This window comes from Hippoglossus hippoglossus, chromosome 4 (genome assembly GCF_009819705.1).
Source record: "Hippoglossus hippoglossus isolate fHipHip1 chromosome 4, fHipHip1.pri, whole genome shotgun sequence".
Lineage (NCBI taxonomy): Eukaryota > Metazoa > Chordata > Actinopteri > Pleuronectiformes > Pleuronectidae > Hippoglossus > Hippoglossus hippoglossus.
In genome coordinates, this window is record NC_047154.1 from 23986823 (window position 1) to 23998162 (window position 11340).

Here is an 11340-nt window from a genome sequence, read left to right on the forward strand (position 1 = left end):
GAGACAAACAGATGTGTTGGACCTTTTGGACAATGTTTCCTCAGACTGACAGATAATAAAGAATAATATTAAAAAGTGAACAAAATTGAAAGATACATCGAGGATCAAAGGTTCACGGACAAGATCTTATGTTTTAACATTTAGCAAAAAAAATAAGATGTTAATGTAGAAAAGCTGAAGTTTGCGTTTAAAGCAAATGAGTAAGATTCATGTCAAGATGTGATATTGGACAATAAAGTTTATGCATCATAACATGTGGATGTATAATGTTCACCATGATACTGATAATATGACATGTTAGCATGTTCATATTTGCTATTCTGCACAATTAAAGTGAAGCATGAGTGAGGAAGGTATTTGTTTTGTCTGGGGGATTAATTAATTAATCCTTTGAGTCAGTTAATGTACCAAAATTTAAAGATATCTACTGAGAAAGTTAGTTTTAGTCCTCTGGAGACCATGAATGTTGGTATAAAAGTTCATGGTGCTAATGCTGTTCTCTGTGATGAGCATGTTCGTTACAGGAGAGTCGTCTTAAACTCTGCTTTAATCTGGAGAAAACCTCTTCATTCGCCTCTAAACACTCTTCAGCTGATAAATGTTGGATAGAATTCGCTGACCTTGTTTAGAGAAGCTTGCACATCACTAAGAAAAACTCCGAAGCCTCTTGTCTGTTTATATTCAGCTGGAAAACAAGTGTTTATTAAGTACTTGCACTGATAATAATAAACAGTTTCAGGGAAACGATCATTTTTTCAAACGTGTTGCTTTTGATTTTTACAAATGAGCTGTGAAAAATGTTTCTTTCTTCAATGTAGTGCATTTCTAAAATTAGTAATTTAAAAAACAAATAATAAATTAGTCTAATATTAAAGCGCTGTTATAAGTGTAAGAGAAACTCCATCATGTGAATCTCCTCACAAAACAAAAGTTGTAGAAAACTGTCAACGATCAACCTCATGTAAAACATCATTTCATTCAAACACAAAGACTTAAGGATCACAACATGTAGTATTGACATTGTAAACGCTTTATTCATCGAGTTCTTTTCACGACAAGAGAAAACGTGTTGGCACACAACTGGAACATCTGTATTGTATAAAGCTGAAAAAAGAACAGTGAAACTAACAGTCAAGTCGTCTGGGAAGATATTTAACAAGCTACAGAAAGAACAGACAAATGGACACAAGGCAGAATCTTCTTAAAGGTTATATATCTGAGATCCTGATCATTGATATCACAGCCAAGACTCATTCTCCATTTCAAAACATGGAGAAATGGTGCCCGAGAAAACGAAGTGACCCTCCCACTGAGTGTTGGGATCTGATCATCAAAACTAATTTAACTCAAAGACGGTTTCTGTAGTTTTAGGTAAGTTTGTGTGAGTTCTTTTTTAGCAAGTTTGGTTTGAACTGTTCTCAGTTTTTGGTCAACTGAGAACATGAGTGCTGGTGAGAGAGCGACATCTAGTGGCAGTAAATGTCATACATATAACCTTTAAGAGAAAAGTCTCAATTTGAGATAAACAAAGAACAACACATGTTAAAGCCTGTAGCAGCTGATGTGACACATACAGGACAACTAATGCAGCAGCTTGTAAAGTGGGAAATTACCACAGCTAATGTATGATATTGACTAAATACTCAATATATGTAGTCTTTGATACTTAAATCATATTTGGTCACGTTATCTTTAAATATGATATATCAAGTAGAAATGAATGAATTTTCACTAATGATCAGCGTTCACAATAGTAATACGAGGTTTTCACATTTTGAGATTTTTTTTTCCAATTATTTATTAATTGTTTATCTTTTCAGATGAACATTTTTTTATGACAACTATTATCCAGCAAAAATTACAGCTCACTACAGGCCTTAAATCCCCCAGAGAGAACACATTTCAAATCAGATTCACTCCTTTTGCCACTGACACCAACTTGTCACATTCAATCGACAGTTTCTCAGTTGAATTAATGGCACAAACATCCATTTCTTTTTTTTAACACTTGTTTTTGGCCTTTTCTGGGCTTTTGTTTTGAAGTTATTTTTTGGGCCCGACTCCTTTATCCTTCTCAAACTTTGCAATCTGGCTGAAGATATCAAGGAGGTTCGAGGGAAGGGCTTTCTTAGAGCTCTCCCCAGACACACCTCTCTGTTCCTTATGATTTCCAGCACTTTTACCCAATCCTCCATCCGCCCCCCCCTGTCTAGGTTCCTTCTCTCTTTTCACTTCTTCTACCTCGCTCATGTCCTCCCTCCCTCTGTTGTCATACCTACTGCCATCGACGGAGTTCCTCTTTGACCTGTTCTCCAGGGGTTTGGAGGCAGAACCAGAGAAACTAGATTTCCGTGAATACTCCGAGTCCACTGATGAGCACGACACTTTCTGCTTCCTGTTCTCATCTAAGCTACTTCTCCTCTTGGAGTCACTGTTTTTCCCTTTATCCTCCTTCTCTCTTTCCCTGTATTTATCCCTCCTTTCGCTACTTCTGCTCCGTCTATCCTTTCTTTCTGGGCTTTTGCTTTTCCTTCTCCCCGTCCTGCTCTCCTTGCTCTCCCTTCTCTTGGTTTCTCTACGTGAGGAGTCAGACTCTTCGTTATCTGAGGCTGCCGACAAAGAATAAAGCTGAGAGATCCTTCTTTCTTCACCGATCTTCTCCTCTACCTCCTCCTCATCATCCCCCTCTCCAAACCCCGGGCCTCCCTTCTTGTTGAGAAAGGTGGCGGAGGTGTTTGGAGGTGCGGGATACCACTCCACCTCATCCTCATCCTTCCCCCCATTTCTCTCACTCTTACCCTCCTCACTCCCCCTGCTCCCCCTTGAGGAGATCCTACGGTGGCGTTTACTTCCACGCTCAGACCTCCTACGCTTCTTTTTCTTCTTTTTGGACCTCCTACGGGAGGAGGAGGAAGATGAGGAAGCAGAGGAGTTCCTGGAGGAAGCTGAGGACGATGACAAGGAAGACGCAGACCTCTTTCGCTTTTTCTTCATTCTGAGGGAACATAAATCCACTGATATTCTCATCCTGATCAATGGCCTGCATTTTACATTACTTACATTATTACATTATTGAATGGCCTTACCAGCATTTGAAACTACAAAATAAGTTTTAAAACATGTTAATAATGCTTCAGAATGACATCACATTAAAACTAGCGACCCGGTACGTGGTGATTGATCGTTCCCGTACCTTTAAAAGATTAGAACCAACTCACCTCTTCTCTTCTTTTAAGATCTTACGCAATTTCTCAGCGCTGGTCTGGCCGCTCTTATCTTTCACCTGCTCCTTAGCCTGCGCTTCTTCTTGCAGGCGAATCGATTTCTTCACGTCACCGAGCAAGGCAAGGCAAGGCAAGGCATAACAAAGGCACGCAAAAGCCCACAGACATATTCAATCAAACACACACAAACACACCATGACCCAAAAGCATGCAACCGAGGCCCCAAAGAAACGGCATTCGGTCATTCGTTTATTTATTTTGTTATTTACGTCACAAGAAGAAAGTGGAGAGGAAAAGGAAAATCAAAAGTTTAAGAAGGACAGAAGAGCGTCGCAATTAAAAACCACAGGTGACAGAATGACGGAGGAATGCACACGTATTTACCAGAGGAAAAGTGATTAGATTCCAGGAGTAAGGAAGTTGGCAGACAGGCGGTTGGATGGAAGGACAGAGGGCAGAGATGTGCAGGGAAAATAAACAGCATTTGTTCCCCATTGAGAGAGAGAGAGTGAGAGAGAGAGAGAGAGAGAGAGAGAGAGAGAGAGAGAGAGAGAGAGAGAGAGAGAGAGAGAGAGAGAGAGAGAGACGGTTTCAACGTTACCGTGTTGGACCACAGACATGGCAGCACGCCCAGTGTCCAGAAGAGAAGTCGTTGTCATTGTGCAGTTATTGATTTATTCACCCCCCACACGAGACAGGTGACAAGGCCGTGGCAGTCGAAGGGTCAAAGGGCAGAGTTCCGGGGTTGCACACACACACACACACACCAAAACACTTCATCAGTATTACAAACAGCAGCAAGTACATCAGTGTGATAAGAGCTAACGTAAATGACAGAAACCATCTTTGAGAAAAACGTATCTGACGTGTTGGGTGACCGTTAACATGGAGGAGGTGGGGCTTATGACCTATGACACAGCCAGCCACCAGGAGGTGATCAAAACACTTTGGTTTTACCTTTGTGGAGCCGTCATGGCGTCCATCTCTATTTACAGACTATGGTTTATCCCATTGTAAATGCAGTCAGACATGATTCAGCACCATGGACAGCTCTCTCATTAGATCCCTTCACTGAAAGTCTGGGCGTATACAGACGATTTTCCCAAATCCATTCTTCTAGACAGACAGTATAAAGACAGAATATTCCCTTTGATATAAGAAATGGATGAGCTGCTCATAACCCGAACATTTATTGAGTTTAGATAGTGGCTAAATAACTTGAATAGGAAAACAAATGTATTTTGATTTCAACCAAATTCAACTTTTATTTAGAAATGTTGCTTCTTGTACTGCAACAGTGCTCTTAAAGTTTGTACACACACACTGGTGATGTTAGAATGATTGAGGTTTTCATATACAGTGGGATGCAGATGCTCTCCCACTGCTCGGTATTGGATTTTAGCGTGTTGGGTGTTCACCATCGACACACCAAACTGTGAAACGTCCAAAAAACCCACAAAGAATCGGGTGGAAAAAAACAAAGGAATGTTTGTTTATTTGCTTCAACAACTACTTTATTTGTTTTCTGACATCATCTGTTATACTGTATTTTAATAAAGAGCATCAAGCTCTGATATGCCCACTGTTGTTAGCATCTGGTATACGATGTACTTCGTGCATACCTGCAAACTTCCCCCAAACCCCTCGTCAAGTGCGGTGGTCCCACTCACCTGTATCGCGTCTGTGATCTTGTGCAGGGCCTCTTGTGCCTCAGGGTTCGAGTCATCCAGAGACAACGCTCTCCTGTACAGTCCCTCCGCTGTGACTAGCTTCTCTTGTTCTTCAAGCCTACACACACAATAAAACTTTGAGGTATATTTACAGTAACAAATAATTAACAAAATTCCTGGAGCCACTCCCGTCTCTACCTTGTCCTAATCTTTAGTCTGAAAACAAATCACACCAGTTGATGCTGACTCATCTGTTCCTAAACAGCATTTCTGTCACATTGTGTCACGTCAATTCAGTTTTCCACCCGAGTCTGGTAATGTCCAAACTCTTTAGGTATTCAGCCGTCTTCTAAACATAAATTTAACTGTACACTAGTGCAAGAAGTTTGAAAGTGGAAACACTGATGCTCATGTTGTAAATGTACTAGGAGGTGCAGATGAGGAAAGGTTTAATTAAGCTGGGAGAAAGCGCCGACATGTTTTGTTTATCAAAAACTATATTGAGTAACCGTATATTAAACCATTATTGACTTCTGATGTCACCACTCTGAACTGTTAACAGGGTCAATACACAAAATAAAGTGCTTACTGTTTTCCTCTCTCCACCAGCGTCTGGCAGAGGTACTTCCTGGCGTTGCGGTGATCTGGACAGTTTTCCAGCGCCTTCTCAAAATCTGTTATAGCCTTCATGATGCCGCCTTTGTTAGCGTACCTGAGCAACAATGGGAACAATTTATTTTTCAAATGTAAACAGATAAAGTAGAAATGACAAAGACCCTGGTAAATATAAGAATCTGTAAAATATCCTGTATTAAAATAAGAATCAACTCACAGAGCTCCCCGTGCCACCAGAGCCTCTACATTGTTAGTGTCGATCTCCAAGGCCTTGTTATATTCATTCATAGATTCCACATGACGGCCATGTTTGAAGAGGTCCACACCTGCACGTACACTGAAAAGAAAGAACATAAAGGTAAACACTCACATTAAGAAGCAGCCAGAGGGAGAAGAGAGCGAAATCCTTCTATGAGCTGCAGTCAAAATTGAAAAAAAGTTTAGCGTTACCACTTCAAGGCCCAGGATGCAGACTGTTTCTTCCTGATGGCAGAGGCAAAATCTTCCGCCTGGAAAAGTTTACTGTGGAGAAAAGAGACACAGGTAAGAACTCCGAAGACGTTCACATCAGTCCTCTCAATGTTACTGAAGGTTTTACAAAGAGAACCTGACTGAAGGACAGATGATCTTTATTATCCCTGAAGTGGAAATTTGGCTAACAGAGGTTGTGTATATATTACAATTATTCAAAAATGCATAAATTTCACTGTTTTTAGTTTTCCAGGTTCTGAAGCACATTGTGAATCTTTCATAGTTAGACTGAGAGTTAACACCAATTCAATCACTGATGTTGAGCAACTCATTCCTCCCTTGTTCTGGGTTGTCATTATAAAATCAAGTGAGCCACTGATCAATCAATCAATCCTGTTGCTAAAAACACCGTAACATATTATGAAAGCTGAATCAACTTCTGGGAAAATAGTAGGTCAAGCCAGTCGACATATTTACCTCTGTAGTCCTCTCATCATTGACGGTGGGTGGGTGTCACTGATTCGCACCTTGTCCAGCAGGTATTCCACTACAGAGGGGTTGTGGTAACCATGGCAGCGCCTCAGAATAAACTCGTACGTCTCACTGGAGTCACTGGCTGCACGGACACTACGACTGAAAGAGAAGATTCAGAGTGAACCAACGTGGAAGAGTCCCATGCTCGAGCGGGAACACTGAGAACACTAGAGGATCTGTGCAGAACAATAAATGAGGATATTAGACAAACATGATGGTTATTCAAGCCGTAGCAAGCTTGATAGGTTTGTTTATTTTCCTTTATAGTCACAAAAATCACATCAAGCTGTAAACAAATAAAGTAAAGAGTGTTAGCCAAAAATCGAATTGTTCTATTTACAATTTAAAAAAGTGAGAATCAAGTGAACAGGGTGAAGCTGTTGCTGTGATCAACAGACTAATCACGTACATCTTATTTTAAATAGAATTACTTCTTTGATATGACATTTTTAAATGAAATTGTGTTCCACGTTTTTTCTACAACTTCTTTTAAATCCCTGTGAAAGATTTTACAAATGATTGGCATTGGTTCTTATTTTACTGACTATTCCTATATTTATATACATTATTTAATCTTTTGCATTTTTCCATTTTCTCTGCTCATGTTCCACCGTTTGATCCTCATTTTATCTGTCTGGTCTTGTTTCTTCCTTGTTAAAACATTATATTGTTAAGTTACACGTTGTGTGTTTCATTCTGTGTTAGTTTGCCAAAGTCTCTTCAGTGTTGCCCATTTTCTTGTGGTTTGTATTATCATGTTATCGTGTTACCTGTAGTGTACGGGCAGCTCCTCTCGGGTGATGACCCCCAGTTTGACGTGCCCCAAGCCGGGCAACAGAGACGTCTGTTGGAGGGAGATGGTGACTTTCTCCTGGTAGCGGTCAATGTCTTTCACTCCAGCTGGGGAAGAACAAAGCACAGAGCTTAGGAGGAGATTTGTTTTACTTCATCTGTCCTCAATAAAGATTGAGGAAAAACATTAAATAATCACAGACAAAATAAAGTTATGTTGTTCTACGTGTGAAATGTAAGGAGTTCCGACTAATGGGTGGATTTCGAGAGGGCAATCTGAGAAAGTATTTCAAATGTGTAACATCGGGGTATGTATTTTTACCATTGTGCTAATGTTGGTCTGAACAAGGCTTAAGCATAGCAACAAGCTAACACCTTCTGACAACAAATTCGTTGTTTTGGTGATGAAATACCTTCTTAAAAAAAACTACATGATCAAAAAAAGGTCTCATCCCATTATAAAAACAAACCAGTTTGAGTCAAGTCTTTGTTGCAGCCTATACTGGTGTTTATGGTTTCATTTTTTGGGTGTTAATATATGACGCCACAAGAGGGCAGTAACACACTGACGATGGGTCATATCCCACCATGCTGTTTTAAAAAGACGCTGGTGTGTTGACCCAGTGTGAACTAACAACTATGGTCTGCAACTAAACACCAGCAAGAGGCAAACCAGGAAGAAATTACAGAAGGTATGCGTGGCTATGGCTATCAGTATTGGGCCAGTTAGCCACAACCGTCACTTTAAGGATCAGAGCCTAGTAATAACTTTAGGGAACAAATGCCAACTTTATCTATCTATGTGTAAAAACTAAACTGACGAAGCCAAACAAGACACTAACCTCTGATGAAGTCACCAATCTGGTAGTAGGACAGAGGATCATCGTGGTTGCCGGTGGAGGGAATTTCTCTGATGTGACACAGAGCCTAAAAGTGGAGAGGAAAATCACGTTTTCAAAATCGTACAGAATCCAGAAAGGTCAGGGGAGCAGGAGGAATCAAACTGATTAATGAGCATTTACCCATGACACCAAATACTTGAGAATCTCAAAGTGAAATGGTTTTAGGGGGAACTGCATTGTGTTTTCATAACGAGTTAGAAAAACTCATGGATGTGATGGTTTTACAAATATTCAAAAATGCATCAATTTCACTGTTTTTAGTTTTCCAGGTTCTGAAGCACATTGTGAATCTTTCATAGTTAGACTGAGAGTTAACACCAATTCAATCACTGATGTTGAGCAAACCAACTCATTCCTTCTTTGTTCTGGGTTGTCTGGTTTGGTTGGGATTCCAGACGTGTCATTTAACCAGGGTACGCAGTTGGACAGGTTTATGTAGTTCTGTGAATTCCTCCCGCTCCCACCTGATCTGCTGAGCATCTGGAATGGAGCACTCCCAGAGATGTACAAATAATGTCAGTTCTCACACGTTTGTTTGCATAAGATCTCAACCCGTGTGGTTCATTAAAAAAAAAAAAACACACTGGGGAATAGCAATGGCAGTCACTCAGGCCCAGTTCAGACCTGGTGTCAGCCTCCATCTCAGGTGTGAATGCATTTGAGATTCTGATCACTCAGGATGTAAATACCAGGAACCATCAGAAACCCAGAGAACCACACAGTTGGATCTGGCCAACATTATTTATTACATTCACCAAAGTGGTTACGTTTCCAATGCTGTCTGTCTGTCTGTCAGCAGGATCACCTCAGAACTACTGATCCAATTTTATTGAAACTTGGTGGAAGGGAAGGGTGTGGAACCAGAAAGAACCCAAAGCCTTTGGAACAGATCTTTTATCCATTACTCAAGAATTGTTGTGGGGCGGATCCAGATAAACTGGCAGATCCAGTTTTCTCTTTCTTTAATTTAATGATATGAGGCATCACCCTAAGTGGAAGTAGGCCATTTTTAATGTGTGAGAACATGTATGACCTGAGTCATGTACACTCTGTTAGTTTAGCTTTCTGACTCACCGACAACTCCAGGTCTTCTATGTCTCTCTTCAGTCCTCCTGCAATGCACAGCAGAGTGAGAAAGAAGCCGTAATCTCTTATGTTGTTGATCCTGCCCACCACAATGTCTCCCTTTTCCAAGTCTCTGTACAGCGTGGATCTTCTCTCCTCGTACGACACCTCCATGAATAACTCCAGTGGTGGCATGATGGCATAGGGCTCTGAGAAGAGCACAGGGAGAAATACAAATCAAACACGCAGGAAATAAGAAAACAGTGATATGATCAGTGTTTGAACAACACAAGACATTTGAAGACATTACTTTGAGCTCTTTAATCGTAGAACAGGTATTTTTCATAATTTTCTGACTTCTATTATAGAAAAAACAACATAAAGATAAACTGATAATGAAAATAATTGTTGGTTGAAGCCCTGATGAGCAATACAAACCAGTATTGAACAGTACAGGTGAACAAAGAGAGCAGGAGAGGACTGAGCCTTCTTTTCAACATGGTATTCTAAAGATCTGACACATTGGTGTAGATGTGGCCTGAGACGTGAGGTCGAACCAGCACCGACCTGCAGCCTCCTCCTCCTGCTCCTCGTGCTCCTCTTCCTGAGGAGTGGTGGTCTTCCATGACGGACAGAACAGGATGTCAGCCTTTCTCGCAATGAACTGCTCCACAAGGGGGTTGTCCTGCTCCTCACCCCTGCTGCACAGAAAGCAGAAACATTCATCATTGGCTCTAAGAATTATCACTTGACAAACTAATCGTTGTCTAATTCATTCCAGAAAAGTGAACAGTATTTTAAAAGCTTTAATAGAAAACACTGAGTTACTGCACACTGTCTGGAATGACTTCATTGGAGAAATTAATGTTCGGTTACAGACCTCAAACTTCACACTGTTAATTTTAGAGCTGCACTAAACAGTCAGAGACGAGAACCGTACCAACAAATAATGAAAAGGACCTCAAAATAAGACTAGAGCTGAAATGATCAATGGATTGGTCAAGAAAAAAAGTAATCACAAGGATTTTGATAATAGATTGATTTCATTTCAGTCAGTCGTTTAATTTCAAAGCAAATATTATTCATATTCATTGGTTCAAGCTTCTCAAATGTGGTGATTTCCTGAAAATGGTATAATGTTTAAGCCTTGGTTTCCTGATTGGGGGAAAAAAACTCTGAAGTCATCTCCTTAGACTTCAGCAAACTGTAACAGACGTTTTCACTATTTTCAGGCATTTTACAGATCAAACTATTAATATTTGAATCAAGAAACTAAGTACAATACTGATTTATACTTTTAAAATGGTATCGGCAGGGTTCACTATGTTTTTAAAACCACAAATCGAGCTTAATTCAATATTGTTTTCCTTGTAAAACCAGTCAAAGAATGAAAATACGATGGAAAAATCATCTGGAACAATGTGACCTAGAATTATTTATCTACTTAATTATTTACTTTACATTAAGTATCTGCGCCTTTACACGTCTATGCACAGTATATAGTTAATAGGGTGATATGCATGTTAATGCACAACATGTTTTGATCTAGATAAATGTGCACAGGGATCGTTTCTGACCAAGCTCAGCTATAAAAACGCAGGATACCTCCACAAGTTTAACGTGAAATTGATAATACATGAAAACTTTAAGAGTCTGAAGGGATCTTCAAGATACTCCTGGAACTTCCGGGAGCTTTAGATGACTTCTGTGCAGAGTCACAACTTTCTGACTAACTTTCAAATGAAAACACTAAAGGTGCGACAGAAATGTATGCATGACCACACATTAATAGAAACTAGAATTAGGTAAAATGCTGGAAAGTGCTTAAGCGTTGATTTAAAAAGGAACTTGCTGAGTTAGTCCAGCGCCTCAGGGTTTGTATTTTAAAAGTCTTTAGCCAAGAACCTGTCGAAGGATCTCAAAGAGTGATCGGGGTTGAATGAGGTCAAAACATCTCCAACATACTGGTGTGTCACACCACAATGTTCCCATGCAAGTAATTAAAACAAGCTTTAAATCCTTCTCGTATTGACAGCCTGTGTCAAGAGGCTGCAGCCGGGGTGATGT

General features: G+C 40.2%; 1 protein-coding gene across 1 annotated transcript; it reads right to left on the bottom strand.

Moving 5' to 3' along the window:
- Positions 1-1009: 1009 nt before the first annotated feature.
- ttc14 (tetratricopeptide repeat domain 14) lies at positions 1010-10458 on the bottom strand. The gene is made up of 12 exons (XM_034583708.1): positions 10448-10458; positions 9841-9974; positions 9283-9482; positions 8149-8233; positions 7285-7414; positions 6458-6613; positions 5960-6031; positions 5727-5846; positions 5484-5606; positions 4895-5012; positions 3219-3325; positions 1010-2995 (listed from the first exon to the last, which is right to left on the bottom strand). Exons 1-12 carry the CDS (start codon positions 10456-10458, stop codon positions 2044-2046), a joined length of 2208 nt encoding a protein of 735 aa, XP_034439599.1. The 3' UTR covers positions 1010-2043.
- Positions 10459-11340: the final 882 nt, after the last annotated feature.